At 35.7% G+C, this 20,435-nt stretch overlaps 3 protein-coding genes and 1 long non-coding RNA gene across 4 annotated transcripts in view; 1 reads left to right on the top strand and 3 right to left on the bottom strand.

Moving 5' to 3' along the window:
- The window catches only part of LOC104760026, a 7,152-nt gene extending 4,337 nt beyond the window's left edge, over positions 1-2,815 (top strand). The window contains exons 11-12 of the mRNA XM_010482878.2: positions 2,510-2,621; positions 2,765-2,815. Coding sequence (XP_010481180.1) covers positions 2,510-2,621; positions 2,765-2,815 — 163 coding nt within the window. The remainder of the gene's footprint in view (positions 1-2,509; positions 2,622-2,764) is intronic.
- LOC109130155 lies at positions 5,358-5,972 on the bottom strand. The gene is made up of 2 exons (XR_002036253.1): positions 5,925-5,972; positions 5,358-5,834 (listed from the first exon to the last, which is right to left on the bottom strand). It is a non-coding gene; the product is annotated as an uncharacterized LOC109130155 (long non-coding RNA).
- Positions 11,765-12,608, bottom strand: LOC109129987. The gene is made up of 2 exons (XM_019239059.1): positions 12,425-12,608; positions 11,765-12,296 (listed from the first exon to the last, which is right to left on the bottom strand). The coding sequence occupies exons 1-2, from the start codon at positions 12,448-12,450 to the stop codon at positions 11,765-11,767; spliced, it is 558 nt and encodes a 185-aa protein (XP_019094604.1). The 5' UTR covers positions 12,451-12,608.
- The window catches only part of LOC104758748 (GDSL esterase/lipase 3-like), a 12,238-nt gene continuing 6,446 nt past the window's right edge, over positions 14,644-20,435 (bottom strand). The window contains exons 2-5 of the mRNA XM_010481676.2: positions 15,975-16,102; positions 15,413-15,643; positions 15,090-15,345; positions 14,644-14,993 (exon numbers count right to left, since the gene is read on the bottom strand). Of these exons, the coding sequence (XP_010479978.1) occupies positions 14,749-14,993; positions 15,090-15,345; positions 15,413-15,643; positions 15,975-16,102 (860 nt within the window). The 3' untranslated portion in view covers positions 14,644-14,748. The remainder of the gene's footprint in view (positions 14,994-15,089; positions 15,346-15,412; positions 15,644-15,974; positions 16,103-20,435) is intronic.

Below are 20,435 nucleotides of genomic sequence, written 5' to 3'. Positions count from 1 at the left end.
AAAGTATACCAAAAATATCTGTAAGGAGAGAAGGCTGTCGCAAAAATCTGTCGCAACAGGCCATTAGTCTACCATAAATATCTTCCCACCCTTTTACGTTTGCCGCTACACGCGCTAAACACAAAAGTCTATCATTAAAGGGAAATTCCTCTACCAACTTAATCTACCGAATCGATTTCATGTACGTCCACCGATAAGTGTACCAACACTACAACTAAGTGTACCATCTACAGTGACCGATAAGTGTACCAAGACTACAACTAAGTGTACCAAAAATATCTGACGTACACCTTTAATCAGTCCACGTGTATAAATCTACCATCAAAGGATCGGTAGACTTAGTCCCAACTTCCAATTTTTTTTTTTTCTAATGGCATTAGCCGTAATTACGTTTTTTCTCAACACTAGTTTCAGGGATAGTATAGGTACAAGGTGTTAGTCTAGTCATTACAAACAATTGTATGTTGCTTTTGTAATAATGAAGCTTTTATGCAATATTCTAGTAACTCACCCTATGTTAAAAGTATCTAAAATATTTAAATTATGGAAACTAAAATATCTAAAATAATTAATTTTAAACATGTTAAAAGTATCTAAAATATTTAAATTTGGATATTACAAATAACAACTTCAAGTTTTAATATTCATTCACATTGCAATGACAAATATGGCATGTTCTACTAAACTTCATACGACAAATTTCATATTCCTTTTAAGCAACAATTTCAGTTTTTTCTTTTAATTAAAATGATGCCAAAAACATTTTGGAGTCTCAACTATCAGCTATTAACTAATAAAGAGTGTGATTATCTTTGTTAGTCTATAAATCTAAAGATAATAGGGTTATTCTCTATTCTTTTATTGAAATTGTGATAATTTCTAATAATTTTGAAATGTTAATGTATCTTATAAACATTTTTAAATATAAATATATTTGATCTGCCGAAAACAAGAATTATGTAAAATTTACAAACAAAAATTAATTTATCATATATATGTCTAAAGTAATTATAGAGGGAAAAGAGATATATAAAAATAATAATAAGAACAAAGCTGTCTCGCATATTTCCAGCGTAGCAGTAGATAAGTGGGCTCTACAGAGGTTGAGTGTGGGTCACATTTGAAAGTAACATGCGTTCCCGTGTTACAAAGTTCGACCGACACTTAGAGCATTTTTTTTTTTTGTCATCTAGGTTTATATTATCATTATTTATATTATCATTAACAGATTACAACTGTTGAAAACAAAAAGGTGAAAAATATAGAAATCACCTAAGACTAATTTCAAACAAGGGAAATACTAAGCCCAAACAAGGAAAGCTAAAGCCAGCGGTTAACAACATAACCCCGGAAACTAAAGCCAGCGGATAAAGGACCATCTCTGGAAGCTTAAGCCAGCATGTAACACACCTCCGAAAACTAAGACTTAAGAACAGAAAAACAAAAGCCAAAACTTAAAGTAAAAGTTTACAAAGGAAATGAGAGAAGGATCAAAGCTCTAAAACTGCCCAACTGAAACTGAGCGAAATCCACTAAGCTTTCCCAAAGAACATGTTAGCGCCAGAGAGTACACGGAAGACCGGAAGCACTAAGATAGCACTCCGTTGAAAAGCCATCATCAAACCGACAGGAACGAAAGCAGAATTCATACCATAACAGAGAAACAGAAACCACAACCACCACACCAAACCAGAACCCCATGGAGGGCGGCCCAAACTAGGAGCAAAGAAAAACCTTGCGAATCGACCTGAGACAAGACAAAGAAGACCAGCAGCTCTTACACGCGGACCTTTGTCAAACCCAGCTTCAGTCATTCCCTGGATGTTTTTTATTTTTTTAACAGTAAAATAATAATAAAAAAAGTTTTAATCCTTATTAACCAGAGATCTGCCCCGATCATTTTAGATACTAGAAGACACCTAAGACCATGGCCAGTGGCAATCCTTATTGGATTGGTAATAGAGTTTATAGTCCAAAATTAATTCAAAAACAAAAAAAAGCCCAAAAACAATAGAAGCGTTGCTTAAGTGAGCAACAGAAAACGGTTGAAGTAACCCTATGTGGAAGTTTCTGATTGGATGTCCCTAAAATATAAAAGACCAAAAAAATATTTTCCTCATCTTTTGCTTTTTCTTTTGCCGACTCTCTCTCTCACTTTCTTCCTTCGACGAATCGACGTGAGAACTTCGAAGGATCAGATCTTCCACCACCTCCAATGTATACATTGGATGACCGGTCTGATTTCTCTCCTGAGTCAGGTATTGCAGACTACTCAGCTTTGTTTACCTCTTCATTTGTCAACCATCATGTGTTTACCTCTCCTAATAACTGCTGTGTTTACCTCTTCATTTGTCAACCATCATGTGTCTATGAAACTATCAGTTGTTAGTTGTGATTTTATTTTTGGGCATTGTGGATTCTGACTCTTTATACAGATAATAAGTATCTTATCTTGTGTTTGTCTCCTATCTTTTCGATCTTAAGAACTGATCATGATAACTGCTCTCAGATTTTCTCCAGGTGATACAAATTTGGTACTACGGGAGTTTGAAAAGTGTGGTATGATCTTGAAACATGTTCCTGGTCCAAGCAATGCCAACTGGATGCACATCCTTTACCAGGTTACTCTTCTTCCCTTTAATTGATGCATGATGATAAGCATTCATAGTTATTCTAGACTAGTCATCGTACATGATAATCTAATCAAATCTTCTTTATAAAGGAAACAATGAAACTGAACAATGGTCTGTGTTATATGATGTAGAAACGGTCTGATGCACATAAAGCGCTGAATAAGGGTGGGATAATGAAGTAGTATTCTCACAAAGCCAAATTCAAAGAGCCAAACTCAATGTAATATAAGTAACTAATATAATTTATTTCTCATTTTAAAATTTCAAAATTATTAAACAATAATTTTTAAAAAATTATTTTAATAATTGAGAAACCTTCATAGGTTTCTCTAGTGGATGATGAATTTTGTTGAAGTACTTAGTGAGTTACTTAGATTAGTTTAATATCTTATTATATAAAGTTGGGTTTCGAAAGTTAGTCATTAACAAGATTTTTTGTTAAGTTATCAATCTCAGATTTTGACATGTGTAAAAGTTAATATTTAATAGCAGAAATTTGATTACAACAAAAATAAAATATTTTGTTTTAAAAAATATTAGTAATGAGAAAAGATAATTATCAAAAATTACAGAATTTATAATAAAAATAAAAGGCTTTTTAGATAATTATAAAGAGATTATATATATATATAGATATATATTTCATAAAATTTGAAATTATAATATTATTTACTAATTTTTAATTTTAAGTTATTAATTCTACAAAAAAATAGAAAAGAGATTAAGGAGAATATATAGTTAATGATTAATTCTAAATTTTGTAAATACTCACTTCGGTATAAACATATATCGTCTTATATTTAAATAATTTATTCAAAAACACAGCTTTCAACTTTATATAATAAGATATTTGGGATTCATATATCACCATGCTTATAATTTTCTATTGTTCTTTAATTATGTCAAATTAGTTTTCTTCTAATTTCTCAACCTTGATTGGTTGGTCATAAACCCTTCTTCTTTTTGCAAATATAATTGTTACCATTATTCATTCAATCCCAAAGGAAGATAACGAGTAGAAGCTCATCAACCTAATGGATGGATAAAATAGGCTAATCAAACACAACCTTACAACAAACATAGATAGATAGATTGGAAAAACATAAATCATTTTTGATAGATCCATATGAGCTCAAAGACTGTGACACCCTGGTGTGCGGAAAGCTTTAAAAGAATTGATTTGACCCCATATTTCACCAAAATACATTTATTTTTTTGATCAAGGGTCCTGAGAGAACTTCATGATGGGTGACTTTCCTGGAAGTGATTTTTGGAATGTGCGAGTGAGGACAAAATACAGGAAAATATTATTTGTTGATTTGTAGGATCATCAGTAAACAAGTTTTTAAAGTCTCTCAGACGTAACAAACCGACCATCAAATATGGGTGGATCCACGGACCGAGAATAGATGATGGGCCCACTTAGGAAGGTGGGCCCATGGACTGAGTGGACATGGGCTCACTAAGCAAGGTGGCGGTTGATGCGTTACAGAGACAGAGGCTATATCATAGTGTGTCAAAGACACTTCAACGACTACATTGAGAAATTTAACATTGATTACTATCAAAACATTTTGTAACGTTAGAATAAGGCTTTTACTTTCATTGGTTGTCGGAGGCTCGGAGCAAGCCATTTTGAGTTAGCAAAAAGATGTGAACATCTTCTCTCCACACAGGAGGAGGGCAGAGTCAACGTTCTCTCTATGGTGGAGAAGGTTGGATACAAAGTTATCTCCCTAAGGGAAGAAGGTGGAGGAGGTTGAACGCAAGGTTATCTCCCAAAGGAAGGAAGGTAGAGCCAATATTCTCTCCATGGTGGAGGAGGTTGGACGCAAGGTTCTCTCCATAACAGATGAGGGCGGAGCCGAGGTTTTCTCTACAGTGGTCATACAATATACATTATTGATTAGTATATTATGTAATATATTTTTTATTCAAAATATTTTTTAGCCAACAATTTTAGTAATTAAAAAACTATGCAGAAGTGAAAGTAAAATAGTTGGCTCAATGTGTTCATATAGACATGTTCTAGGTGGTGACAAAGAATATATTTGTAACATAGAGTATATTTAGGTGTAAAAAATACACTTTTAATAGTAACATACAAAAATAAAATTTAGAAATAACTTACAACAAATTTTAATATATTTTTTGTTAAATTTAATTTTATTTTAAAAAGTCTAAACCCACACATTGGGCGGGTACTAATCTAGTAAACAATATGATTAAGTTATTGGCCATGCTCTAACGTGTCAAAAGTTGATTGGTCTCGTTTTGTTTTTTGTTTTTTTTTTCTCTTCTCTTCATTTGCTTTTATCTATCTCTTTCGACACAAACGAAATCAGGAAAGCCTGAATCGATTTTTCAAAATCGAGTAGAACAACCCAATCGATTTTTCTTTTGGTGAGTCTCTTTTTTTTTTTTACTCTCACAAAATTTGATTCCTTTAGTTTCATATTCTGATTTTCCCATTCAAAGATTGGGAAAAAAGCTAAAAAATATCCCATCTATTTTTTATTTGGAAGTTTAATACCTGGTCTTTTTTGGTTGGAAGAAAAATACCCCATCTAATTAGTATTGGTCTAAAAATACTTCATTTTTAAAGTTGTTGGTAAATTCGTACCCGTGACTTAACATCCGTTAACAGACGTTAAAGAATTGGTTGATGGTGTTAATTTATAAATAAAGGTGATAAGTAGATATATACAACTGCTAGAAAAATAATAACGATTAGATTCTCATGGTGTGGTGGTTACAAAGTATTTATTTTCTCAACGAAACTTGGGTTCGAATCTACATTGAGTTTTTTTTTACTTATTTTTTTGTAATAAATGGCAAACTCGTAAATACATCTTCTTCTTCATTTTTATTATTGTAGCAGCGGTGGCAAGGGGTGGTGTGCAACCGTCATTTAAAGTTGAACCACCGAATAGATCTGAGGTTCTTGTGTCTTTCTTCTACGTCTGATGAGACATAACCAACCTGCGAGTGTAAGAATAGCCAAACCCAAAACAAAAGCTCCAATCGCAATGCCTAGGGATCTCTTCCGCTCCCGCCACCGCCACGTCTTCTCACTGTTTACCCGAAACTCAACCCTACCGACGTCACTCCTCCTTCTCAACCCGTCCCGCCGTAGCCACCACCATGCCGCCGGAGATCTGTTCGTTGGTTGGTTCAATTGAAGGTTGGACATCACCGCCGCTGCTAATGAAGAAGACGATATATTTACGAGTTTGCCATTAGTTAAAAAAAAATTTGGAAAAATAATAACGCAGAAGCATGGAGTCGAACCCAGGTTTAGATTGAAAAACCTCTTTGTTACCACTACACCATGAGAAACTTAACGTCATAGTTTGTCTATAAATTAACGTCATAGTTTGTCTATAAGGTTAGACACAAGTCTAGATATTTACTTATCACGTTTATCTATAAATTAACACCGTCAACTAATTCTTGAACGTCATTAACGGATGTTAAGTCACAAGTACGAATTTACCAACAACTTTAAAAATGAAGTTTTTTTAGACCAACACTAATTAGATAAAGTATTTTTTTTACAACAAAAAAGACCAGGTATTAAACTTTCAAATAAAAAATAGATGGAGTATTTTTTAGCTTTTTTCCTGAAATTCTTTTTTCCTGAAATTTATTTATAAATTAACACCATCAACCAATTTTATACACTTCCTAAAAATAGAAACACAAGCTCCCATTAATTTGACTTAACAATAATCAATAATATTTCCCTATATTAATGATTATTGTGAATTTGTGATAATTTTATTTTAGAAACTTTAAATATGTGAATAGTAATCAATGTTTTTTAATATGTGAATATATTTCGGTTTTGAAAACGTTTTAGATCTAGTGACTTTATATTTTAAAATTGAAATGTTTGATTTTTTTAAATTAATTGTAAAATAATATTCCTTAATCATTCAATAGCAATTATGTGTAAATATCCATAAAAATAAGCAATAAATTCATTGGTGTGTCGAGCTTTCTAACGACGACACATAAATTTTTTATTATTATTTTGTGTAAGTATGTTTCACCCGTGAAATATTACACAAATGGTATTAAATAAGTCAATTCCCTATAATAATGATTATTGTGAATTTGTGAGAATTTTATTTTAGAAACTTTAAATATGTGAATAGTAATCAATTTTTTAATAGGTGAATAAATTTCGGTTTTGAAAACGTTTTAGATCTAATGATTTTATATTTTAAAATTGAAATGTTTTATTTTTAAATTAATTGTAAAGGAATATATCTGAATCATTCAATAGCAATTACTGTATGTGTAAATATCCATAAAAATAAACAATAAATTTATTGGTGTCTCATACTCTCTAACAACGACACATCAACATTTTCTTGAAAATGCTTCTCTATTAATATATAGGAGATATTTTTAAATTGAAATGTTTGATTTTTAAATTAATTGTAAAGGAATATTTCTGAATCATTCAATAGCAATTACTGTATGTGTAAATATCCATAAAAATAAACAATAAATTTATTGGTGTCTCATACTCTCTAACGACGACACATAAGCATTTTCTTGAAAATGCTTCTCTATTAATATATAGGAGATTTCTTCTATGCTTTGCGTTTTGGTTTAAAACACGTGTGTATTTTTAAAACACAAAAATAAGTTGTTTGTAAAAAAAAAGTGTTCATTGATTTCAAAATTGCAAACTTCTGTAACTTATATATAAACATTCATTCATTTTTATGGTTCTCTTCTATCTGAGATACATTTAATTCCTAGAACTCCATATAAATCTATGAAATTTTATCACTTTACGGAACAGAAGATGCAACATTTTAGTTACATTGATAGATTGTTTAAGATTCCTAACCAATTGTATAACATGTTTATGTTATTTTAAAAATGTTTTTAACAAATTGGTTAAAATTTTTTTTACATGTTTATGTTAACGGAGGGAGTACTTGTTAAAAACATTTTTGGTAGCTTTATTAACCCCAAATAATTGATGTGATTTACAAAATTCGTAATTAAATGGGTTTCAATTTTGTTGGAATACCGTTTTCATACTTAACTGTATCTGGTTACAATCGTAAAAGCATTGCACACTATATAGTTTTTTTGATAAAAAAAAATTAGGTTATACATATAAATGAGGTTTTGACTCCACTAAGTCGCGTTACTTCGCGTAGTAGAAATTGACTATGAATTGAGCACTATCGATTCAATGATGACAAAAAACAAAACAAAAAATTATTTAGACGAAGATTATGGTTTATAACAAATTATTCGTAGAGCGGAAACAATTGATGAGATATATTTGATTATGACACAAATAAGCAACGCCACACTTTTCCATCAAACACCTCAACCATATGCTAATTTGTCCACGTAACATATGGGTGGAAAAAAATCCCAACTATTTGCCAAATATTTTTTCATACCTCAACTTCAATACTCTGTAAATAACAACCTGAACCATATTTAAATATAATTTTTCTACCTAAACTATATTTAAATTCAACTTTTCTACCTAAACTATATGAAATATTGTCAATTTCAACATCTGCTGGAACGGTTTTAAGTGAGAGTTTGACGGTACTGAGTCAGACAGCTTGTGGTGTTCACGTGATAGTAGGACTTTGTGAAACGTTGTCGTTTTGATCATTTTTGGGTGTGATGTGGCAAGAAATAAAACGTCATCATTTTGCATTTGGGGATTAAAATTGACGTCCTTTTACATTTGGGGATAAAAGTCGACATTGTTTGCATATGGGAATGTTGTAGGAAAAATTTAATATGAAATTTTTGATTGTGGAAATTTTGTCAGTTTGCATAAGGTAATGCAGACGTGTGCTTGCTGCGAGTGGGAGATGAGTGGACTCCCATGTCGTCATGCATTACGAATCATTGCAAAAGACAAAATGACGTTGTTTTGTTTCTTCCCACAACACACCCAAAATGATGAAAAAATGTCGTGTGCCATGTGGAAGATACGGGTTGTCTAACTCAGTACTGTTAAACTTTCACTTAACACTATTCCAACAGATGTTGAAATTGATAACATTTTATATAGTTAAGTTAGGAAATTTGAATTTAAATACGATTGAGATTGTTATTTGCAACATACTAAAACTTAGGTATAAAAAATGTTTGACAATTTGTTGGGATCGATTTTGGCCATTTCGCCATCATATGGGTATACTCATATAATTTTATAAAAATAAATTTATTAACATTTACAGCAAAAGGATTTTCTTTCTATAAATCAGATGAAAATTGTAACACAATTTAGTTTGCAATTCACATTTAATTAATTTATCTAAAATATTGGAATTTTGGAATTTTTTTATAACTGAGTTCAGTATTAACCCGTGCATCGCGGCGGACAACTTTCTAGTAGTATTATATATGATTGGAGATTACCTAGCTTATCAGCTTTTATTTAGTCAAGTTCATATTGAAACACGGAATATGGAATCTCAGTAACAGTATTTTTAATACTGATGTTCCGTTTACCTAATTCAATGGTCGTCGTTGAGCCTTGATTTGTCGATCAATTGAGAAATCAGTTATTCATCACATGAAGTTGATTACATATTTTGTCTACTCTCTTATGTCTATACTTAACAGATCCAACTTCCAATTCATCTGGCCGTGGGAAGAGTGGGCTTATGTTTTGGACCTTCCCAAATGGGCCCCTAAGCGTGTATTTGTTCAGGAGGTTTTGCAGAGAGAAGTGCGGTTGTCTTACTGGGATAAAGTTAAGCAGGTCTTACTGGGATAAAGTTAAGCAGGTAAACAGATCACCTGCCAAACATGAATTTTCTTTGTCATGATTTTAAATATTCTGTAAATTTTGTCCTTGACCTCTTTACGGGCTCGGGTGTTGACGCAGTATGTATGGAAACATGTTTAGATAAAATCCAACTCTTAGTATACGGGCTGTACTGTAGATATGGCCTCACATGGAGAAGTTGGAGTCGGAGGTGTTCTCTGGTGAAGATCCTCTCTTTCTTCAAGCCATATCTTCTGCACTTCAGTTCCCTTTACAATGATATTCCTCTCTTTCCATCTCAAACCTGTCTCTTTTGTTTTTGTTATGAGATTCTGACATTCAACAAGTTATTAGGAAATTTATGAGAATCGTAAAACGATAGTTTAAACAGCAGTCTCATTTCTGAGCTTGTTTCTCAGTGGCACCGGAACGAAAATTTAAAGCATTTTCATGAACTTAAACAACTTTCATGTTATGGCTTTGAAGGAGTACGGGCAATAAGACGAGTTACACGTGCAAAGATCATTCTTCTACAATTTCTAATCCTTACACGTACATGCTTCTGCATGTGTACGTACTAGTCTTCCCTAGCGACCAAAAAGGTCATATCACTTAATCTCACCAACCACAAAGTATCAGCAAGATTAGATGAATTCCATATGATTACCTAGATGTATGGATTGGGAAACAAATCTACAGACCATCCTTCCGGAGACAAATCTACAGACCATGCCCACTACCACTAGCCATTCTGACACCTCGTCACCTATCTGACTCTGCACGTCTTCCTTAACTATTTTGATATTGCTCAAGTCCCAAAAAAACAAATTTGTTACTGCTTTCGGAGATCTTATATAGATTATAATTTCTAATTTATCAAATTAAGTTTTAACTGTGCAAAATTCTGTTTACAATTTTGACAAGAATATATTTTTATTTTATTATTAAATTCATTAATGAGAAGTTGAAGAGATAAATAAAACAAAATTCATCTTTTTAAAATATGATAAAGAGAAAAACAATACTAATACAGTACTCAAATCGCCAATTATGAGGAGTATCATTTTGTATACTTGTAGCAGCAACATTGTGGTACTGGTTGACCTTTAATAGTAGAATCACATTGTCCTCCATCATAATGGTGTCTTCTACAGTCCATGTAACATTTCGTATTTCCATAATACTGCCCACATGACTCAATGCAATGAGCAGATGGCTGGATCACTGCAATTAGACAACCCAAGTTACATATATGTAAGATATTCGAATAAAATACTTCATCTTTTTATAGCCAAAAAATAATAACATGATTTGAACAATTCTCTTCAGATGATCAAAGACAACTCTACAAATGATCAAAGACAATCGAACAATAGTAGCTAACCAGTTTCTGCCAAAATGTTGTTGTTAGAAAACGAAATTGTCATTATGACTACAAAGAAAATAGTCACAAATGTTTTCGGGATATCCATTGTACAATTTCCACTATAATGCTCTTGGTCTTCATCAAAAGCTCTTTTTATATGTATAAAATTATCATTAATTGCCGCAAAATTTTTTAACAAAATCTTCTATAAATATGACATATTAATATCAAAAGAAATTGTTTTGTCCTATAGTTTTGGTAACTTATAAAATTAAGTAGTTATTATAGATTAATCGTATAAAATTAACATTTACTAATATGTTAACAATAAAAATTAAATCAAATCATCATTAATTGCTATATCAAACTTAACAAAAATATTCCATAAACAACGGATATTCCATAAATATTCCATATTCTTTACATATCTAATCGTAGTTTCCAAATTATCTTATTTTCATAGATTTTCTAAACTGATTCCATCACTACCTTCATTAGTATTCAATATTTTCCTAATCCTATATCCAATTATAACTAAATTGTGAAGCTTTGCTTGCTCACAAAGTTTTTCTTATACTCTACAAGAGAGTATAACCGTATTAAAATCGGAATCTTGATGTATTAAAGTCTACCTTTCATCTTTTTTTTTTCTTTTTTTTTTTTTGCAGTTTTCTCTAGTGAGCTTTCCTTTTTAATAAAAGATTGATCTTTGCAACTTTTACCACGTATTGGAATGATTCGAGTGTTCATTAACCTATCGGTTCACTCTAATTAACCTATTTGGAGATTATCTAATATGTTTAATAAATAGAAATTATATGTAGATTGTAGATATACAACGAATTTTTTTTATCAACAGTGTATGACGATATGTTTTGTTGTGAAATTGAATTAAAAATAATAAGCTGATTTTAGTTATATATAGAACGAATATGATAGCTATCTCTTTACAAGTTGGGAGATTTTTTTTTTTTGTCAAACAATTGTCTTCATTCATTCAATATGAAACACTAGTATCAGTACAGAGAAGGAGCAACTTGCTAAAGTTTGAGACATTACAATAACACGGCAATCCCCAATGCCAAAAATAAGTAAATAAGAGTTCATCGATTTTGGATCCAAGAGAGCTATGAGACCAAAGGCTTGGGAGCCTAAAGGCACATGAGAGATCATGGAAATCGAGAGTCCATCCTCAAAAGCTTCAAAGGACGGATTAGTTGTCATGGTCGTCATTAGACACTGTGACGTTGAGAGATGATTCAATGTGTTGGTGTTCATCGGGACGAAGAGTATCCGCAGTAACAGCACGGCAAGGAATCGGGTGACTATGTTGTTGTAGTCAGATAGGGGTTGCTTTAACATCCAAAGCATAGGGTTTGGATCATTCTGAGGAAAATCAGGAGATGCAGCTTGAATCCATGTGAGGGAGGAGGTTGGGGTACGATGCTGTAAATCATCAGATGACCAGCTTGATTGGTAGCCGTTAATGAACATAAGGCGTTCAAGATACAACATACCACTTTTGCTAGAGACAGTCAAGGAGCAAAGACCATACACGAGAATGCTTTTAAAAACCAAATTCGATCCCTTAGAATCAACTAAAGCCAGGTTTCGATCACAATTCATGAACAGCCAGAGCAGCAATGTGATTACCTTTCTCCGATGGAGTCTTCGACCATTGAGTAGAGGGCACGCAGACATAGCTTGACACTGGTACGACATGAGGGGTGATACAGAGAGTCTCGACTTTTAACTTTCCCCTTCTCGAGAAGAGCATATTAGTGCATACCGTTTTTGGGCTAATGGGCTTATATTGGACCCTAAATCCACTAGGGAAAACCCTAGGATACCAAGAGAGAAGCACCATGGGAGTTGGTTCTGTCGGCCGCCCGAGTTTAGCGGAGATGGCTGCGGTGCAGGGATGTTCTCTGGTGAATGAGAGCTCGGCGGGGGTTGTTGGTGGCCGCGGCAGAGGTCGTCATTAATGTCTAGGTCCACTGGGGAAAATCCTAGATTTTGAACCGATTGACAAGATGAACAGAGACTGTGACAGTTGCCCGGGAAAAACAGAGAAGGAAGCATCTCCGGTGAGTGACAGAGCGGTGGGAACAACTGGTGCCTTCGGTTTAGTTCGACGACGAGATCTAGGTCTACTGGGGAAAACCCTAGATTCTCGATTNCTCGAGAAGAGCATATTAGTGCATACCATTTTTGGGCTAATGGGCTTATATTGGACCCTAAATCCACTAGGGAAAACTCTAGGATACCAAGAGAGAAGCACCATGGGAGTTGGTTCTGTCGGCCGCCCGAGTTTAGCGGAGATGGCTGCGGTGCAGGGATGTTCTCTGGTGAATGAGAGCTCGGCGGGGGTTGTTGGTGGCCGCAGCAGAGGTCGTCATTAATGTCTAGGTCCACTGGGGAAAATCCTAGATTTTGAACCGATTGACAAGATGAACAGAGACTGTGATAGTTGCTCGGGAAAAACAGAGAAGGAAGCATCTCCGGTGAGTGACAGAGCGGTGGGAACAACTGGTGCCTTCGGTTTAGTTCAACGACGAGATCTAGGTCCACTGGGGAAAACCCTAGATTCTCGATAGATTGCCGTAGAGAGGGATGGGTCGACTGGCTTCCCGAGATTTGCGAAGAGAGACTCTCCGGTGAGTGGTAGCACGGCGGGAGCATTCGATGGTCATGGTTTGGATCGGGAGAGATTTTTATTAGGGTTATATAAAGTTTTAAAAAGGGGAAAAATTGAAGAAAAAACTTGAAGTAAAACAAACAAAAGGGGCCAGAGAAGAGCTGAGTAGGAAAGGAAATGGTTTGGTCCCGACGCCGGCGAGCAACAGCTTCACCGGCGTCAGAAGGTGAGGTTGGGGGAGTGTCCTCGATAGTTGTGCCTGGGAGGATTTTTATGTGTCAATGGAACAAGTATTTTACAAGTTGGGAGATATAATAGCTTTTACAGTAAATAAACAGAGTATGCAGTATGATCTGATTTTGTGGATCATAAATATTTTATTCACAAGCGACACGAACATAAAAATAAAAATAAGACCGAGCCAATCTCATCCAGTCATCTGGCCATAATTTAAGTTTTTTTTTTGTGCAAAGCCATAATTTAAGTTATCATCTTCTATTTGAATAAAAGTGGTCCAAAGTGGCTAAATTTTAGAGCACAATGAGTTTGATTAGTAACCAAAACAAAACTTTACAAATGATATCGTTTTCAATTTTTACCAATCACAAAAACTTTATTAAAAGCTTTACTTTCAACTTTTTGTATAGTTTTTATGTACAACTTTCTTTTACAGCTTTGCACTATTGCATAACAGCTTACAGTTTCAGTTTAAATGGTTCAAAAGTGTCTATTTAAATAAAACCTAATCCAAAGTGCCTCTCCCAAGATGGAACTGGAAACAGACAGACGTAACTGAAAACCTTTATTGACTGCAGTGCACACCGATCTTGACTCCTTACGAGTCTACGTGACCTGTTGATAAAATAAATCCAAGTCGACAAAATAAAAGTAAAGATAGATTTGGATCGCATCAAAGATAATAGTATTATAGGTCCGTCGATTATAGACTTATTAGTAACATATTTTGTCGGGCTTATATAGTTTAAAAATTCTAGTGTTTGTATTAGTATTCGAAATGGCAATAAACCGTAATTTAATCATCATCGATTCATCGTAAATTGCTCGCGCCGGTGACGAATCTTCCGGTGCAAGAAAAGGTAAACGCAAATGGTTCTGGATGCGCTAGCACATTGTTTCTTGTGGCCTAATCCTGTAACTCAATATTTTCATCATCAAGAAGAAAAAATACTAACATGTATACCTATATATGTGGGGCTATGACCTCTCGCCAAAAAAAAAAAAAAATCATCAGTTTTAGTACTTAATGACTAATATGATTGGACAAGACAAATATATGGCGACCTGCTTAATTAATTTCATATACACATGTAGGCGATTTTTATGTAAGCTGAAGTTCAAATAAAGCTTTGAGATTATAAGGTCCAGTGACATTTGGCTGTCCGCTCCAAATCAGCTCTGCGATTTGTCGATGAGCCTTTTCAGTCAAATGAGAGGAATCAAAGAACAAATAATCGGTAACGTTTTCGCATAGCTCGTAACTTTGTGACGGTCCCATTCGGTTTCCACACGTATTGATTCTCAGTGGTCCACTCCCACAACATGCCTTCTTCCCTTCCTTAAATCCTTCAAAATTAACAAACAGAAACACAAACATGTTGGTTAAAATATTATATAGATCGTTCTCTTACATAAATATATGTAATTACTAAGTTTAGTTACCGTATTTCGAGGGATTCTTGATTCTTTCGGAAAGAGAAGTGTGATAGTCGTGGAGAGCGTATCTAAATCCGGATAATTCACTTTGTAGCCTTCTTAAAACATCCGGAAACTTCTTGTTGTGCATATCGATAAGCTCAGCGGCAGGTTTAAAACAAGATCCTATCTTTGTCCGGTCTCTTATCAATGAATTTGGTGCACAGTCGTATGGTCCCATGTTCAAAAATCCAAACTTCCTTCCTCCCATTTTATACAATTCCTACAAATATTTATCACTTTTAGACCAAAAGTTAATAATTTTAACTAGTTTTTGATTTTAGTTTTACCTCGATCACAGATGTTGTGTTACCGATAATAAAATCGACGAATTTCTCTTTAGAATTTGATTGGAAAGTTGAGGAGTTTGCAGAGAAAGAGTAAAAGTAGTTGTTGCCTCCGATATGAAAAAGATAAACTGCTCTTGAGAAAACCCTCTTGGTCACTGCATCTCCTAATTCAGACCTCAAACTCTTTTCAACATTTTTGAAGCTGTTTAACTGTGTTCCCAAATTTATCACCTTTAAGGTTAAAAAAAAAAGTGAAAATGACATCTAGTCAAATGTACACTATACAGTATTATCGGATCGGTTGATGTAAATGTAATAAAAACAACACAATTCTTTTAATTTCAACGCCGCCCTCTACTTCAATTCAAAGTAACTTTCTAAAAAGTCTACCTTTCACAAATTATAAAGTTATTTAATATCTATTTAGCCATAATGAAAATTCATTAAAATCTATAAAGCAAACTAAGGTTGGAAGAATTAAAATTTCAGTGATTTGTTTTTTTTTTTGTTTAAGTCGCACAAGAAATTTAAATAAAACATTAATAAAGTTGAGGATATTTACCATTCCAGGTAAGGTTCCGACCAAAGCTCCGGCGCCAGCTGAAGCAAAAGTTACTCCATAAATAAATTGATTGTTACCGTTGCTTGGTTGTAGATTTGGCGGGATCAACGGTAACCATGCTTTCTCAGCTGCGACACTAACGATCAGTTAATATTTACTATTTTATAAAATAATAACTCTCAGTAAATAAAAGAGAAATTTATGGAAAATGCCATGAACAGTGACCAACTTTCTCCTCAATGCCACTTCCGATTTTTCCTTCTCCCGCCTGCCACACGGTCGCTACAGAAAGACGAATTTACCCTCCGATTGATCTATCGTTAAAAAATAAAGAAAACAATTTTAATTAAACAAAACTATATTTTAATCACTTCGGAAACTACACCCACCCCTTCGTCTTCTCTTCGAAAGAACATCGTCTTCTCTTCTCTTCTCAGAATTCTCTTTCTTCTTCGTCTCCTCTTTCTCGGCGAACACCCAGTGTCATGATGAACTTAATACAGTCACTCCTACGGCCGAATCCTCCGCCGCTGCCGCCTCCAGCCACCGAAGTCGGCGAGACAGAGGAACATCCTTCCGAACCCGACCCTTGGTACTTGAGATAACTTTTGCGTTTATTATTTTACTTTTAAAGAAGATCGGAAAACCTAAGTTCTCGTCTTTCTCGTTTTAGTCTGCGTGGACCAGATTCCGTGAATTTAAGCGAGGTAGAGACAATGGCCGATACCGCCTCTTCCAGGTTTGTTTGTGTTTATTGGTTCGAATTCTCATAGCCGCCTATTTCGTTAAAATTGTTGATAGACCTAATTGTTGATAGACCTATTTCGGACGATAGACCAAATTGTTGATAGACCTAATTGTAGATCCACTATAAGATGGACCATCTCCAATCTTCTAACCTTTTGTCTACCGTAAACTGTCCACCAAATTTACTTACGTTGGTCGTTATTATGCCTCCAATGCAGGTCTGATGACCACGATGGAACTGGGTCTGTTATGCCTTCGGAGGCGCAGTTTGTACCTTGTGTCGCCACTGATGTGCAAACGGTGGACCAGACCAGACAGACAAGGTAGATGTCCACTATAAGATGGACCATCTCCAATCTTCTAACCTTTTGTCTACCGTAAACTGTCCACCAAATTTACTTACGTTGGTCGTTATTATGCCTCCAATGCAGGTCTGATGACCACGATGGAACTGGGTCTGTTATGCCTTCGGAGGCGCAGTTTGTACCTTGTGTCGCCACTGATGTGCAAACGGTGGACCAGACCAGACAGACAAGGTAGATGTCCACTATAAGATGGACCATCTCCAATCTTCTAACCTTTTTTCTACCGTAAAATGTCCACCAAATTTACTTATGTTGGTCGTTATTATGCCTCGAATGCAGGTCTGATGCCTACGATGGAACTGGGTCTGTTATGCCTACGATGGAGCAGTTTGTACCTTGTGGTGACACTGACGGGCCAATGGTGGACCAGACCAGACAGACAAGGTAGATGTCCACTCTAAGATGGACCATTCCAATTTTTTATCTTGATGTCTACCGTTAACTGTCCACCAAATGTTTGATGAACATTTTTGTGTCTACCTCGCTTAGCAGGATGGGTGAAGTGTTCGAGGACAATAGTAATCCCTTGCCTGCGGAAGCTACTCAAGATATTGACGCCTCCTTACTCCCTCCTAGGTTATTTGCGACTAATCGCTATCCTGCTACAGGTCGCATCAATTCATACTCAAAGCCAGAGTATCTGCTGGACATTGTTGAAGTTTTTCAGGGAACTCCGGAGTTTCAATGGTTGAAAGCATCTCCCTTTGGACATCTGTTTCAACTACCGGTCCGCAAGAGCTCACTGTCTGGTAAACTTGTCCACCAGATTCTCTGTCGGTCCCTTGTAACCCGCAAGCTACACGAGATGTGGTTTGTTTTTGGCGGACAACCTATTCGATTTTCCCTCCGTGAGTTTGGTCTCCTCACAGGCCTGAAATGTACACCTTACCCTTCTGAGTTAGAGACGAAAAAGTTGCAAACACCAGACGAAGGCTGTCAGCCTTACTGGTATACTCTGGTTGGTCCAAAAGACTCGTACTCAATCCGTGACATTGTTAGCATGTTGAAGCGGGATAAGTTGCTGCCGCAAGAAAAAAGAATGGACGGCCAACGTAGGATACGACTTGCACTCATTGTTATAGTAGAAGGTATACTTGTTTGCGACTCCTCAAAGGTTAGAGCATCAAAGGAAGTAGCAGAGATGCTGAAAGACTTGCAGGCCTTTGTCAACTACCCATGGGGAAGGAAATCCTTTGAACGGACGATAGAGACGGTTATGGTTGGCAAATTCAACCGCACTCCTGATGTCTTACGCAAAAAGCTGATGCGGTCCCATACTGCCACACATGGCTTCACCCTTTCTTTCCAGTTGTTGATCTTAAATGCTATCCCCATGTTGGAGACTTATCTTCCTGACGCTGATGATGAGCTCAATTTTACGGACCGCTCTGTTCAACATCTTACAAAGCTGAGGTCATTCCACAATTCTAACATCCTCAAAACAGAAATGGCAACAACTGTAAGTTCTACTGTATTTTATCCACACAGCGTAAATAGTTAGATACTCTATTTATGTTCTCTTATGTCATCTCATTTTTACGTTTTCATAAACAGCTTGATGTCGAATGGATTATGCACTCAAACGACGCAGTAGACAGAATGGCAATTTCTTGGAATGACGAGGTGGAAGATCAGCGAGTTGATTACATTTGCCAAAAAATCAAGGACGGCCACGAGTTTAAGCTGGATGTCTGGCACGGAGGACTGGCGACTCTCCCACTTATGGGTATAGTACACGATGGACCTAGCCAGCCGGTGCAACTACCTTCCAAAGCGTCAACTAAGTCTACTATTCCGAATACCACAAGACAAAACAAAGGCAAACGGAAACCGAGTGCGTCTGTGGGAGAAGAAAATGTTCCTCTTCATTCTTACACTGCAAATGAACTTCTACTTGAGGTTGACCGGAGAAACAATGAACATTTATCCAAAATTCAGCAGATGTTGGCTGTTGAGAAAAGTCTCTTAAAGGTCGAGATTTATGATGATATACTCTGCACTTTGCGGAGAAAAGGGGTTTTCTGTAGCTCACCACCTACCAATGATCCAAACTCGGTGTACAAGTTCAACCACTCAAGATGGGATAGTTACGGGATGGACATCCAAAACATTATCACAAATATCAACAAGGAGAACGAAGACGCAGAGGTTAGCAAATAGGGATATAGTACATCTAGTAACTATATGTCCTTACCGCTTTTTACTCTCCATGCCTAACTTGTGTTAACATGATCTGCCATCGTAATTAGGAGGGAAATGATGGTAGAAATGAAGACGCTCACATCCAAGATAATGTTGATCTGGGCAACTCCTCTACGGATGAGGTTTAACATAATAACAAATGCATTATTTTTCTTATTTAACATATTTACAGCCTAAATCCAGTACAATTATCTACTCATCAGGAGGAAGCTGCATCAGCTGATGAAGAGGACAACGCAACGGAATCACTAGTTCCGGATCAACATGAGGTAGTTTTTCTCTTGTTCTTTCTTTGACCTGATGGACGAGTTTATAAATGTTGCGTAACTTCCTTGTTTTCGACAGGACTCTGACTGGACACCTGATTGGACACCTGATGATCAGCCTGAGAACCAGGTTCTTTCTAACCAACCCGGTGATACACATGAGCCACCACACATCGACATAGTGAATCAGGTAAATATTAAATGGACAAATATTGCTGTTAAACAAAACTTGTCCACTCATGTACTTATGTCCACCGGATTTTAAGGAGCATGGTACGATTGACTCTTCCGGGGACGAGGAAACACACATGTCCCGCGGTGACCATTCTGAAGCTGAGGAAGAGATTGTCTCTCAGCAGGAGGACATTAATGCAGCTGATGGACATGTAGATAGAGATGCAGATGGAGATGCCAGTGGAGATACAGATGGACATGCAGATGAAGATGCAGATGGAGATGGACAGGCTTTACATGTGTGTCCTAATGAAACCAATGTATCTGTTGTTGAGGTATGATTGATGGACATTAAATTATTAATGTGTATCATTATCTACCTTGCTTCCTTCCTGATGGCAATGGAATTTTACAGGTACCCACCAAAGCTAGTAGGAAACGTCGTAACCCAATTGCCGACCAATATCTTACTCCACTCCCGCCGAAAAGAAGTAGGACAGTTCCTAGGCGTTATGGACAGTGCTCTACTACCCCGAGGGGACAGCAAGCATCAGAATCAAGCTCAGATGAGGATGTTTTCCTGTCTCTTAAACCCGTCAGACCATCAGTACAGCGGAAGTTTCTCGCTCAGCTAAAAGCATACGCCAAAAAGTATTGTCCACCCTCGTTCTTTTTTTGTCTACCTTTCCCATATGTCTATATTGGAC

This window comes from Camelina sativa, chromosome 17, assembly GCF_000633955.1.
Source record: "Camelina sativa cultivar DH55 chromosome 17, Cs, whole genome shotgun sequence".
Lineage (NCBI taxonomy): Eukaryota > Viridiplantae > Streptophyta > Magnoliopsida > Brassicales > Brassicaceae > Camelina > Camelina sativa.
Note: the sequence above shows the minus strand (reverse complement) of the source record. Positions and strands in the feature narration are given on the sequence as shown.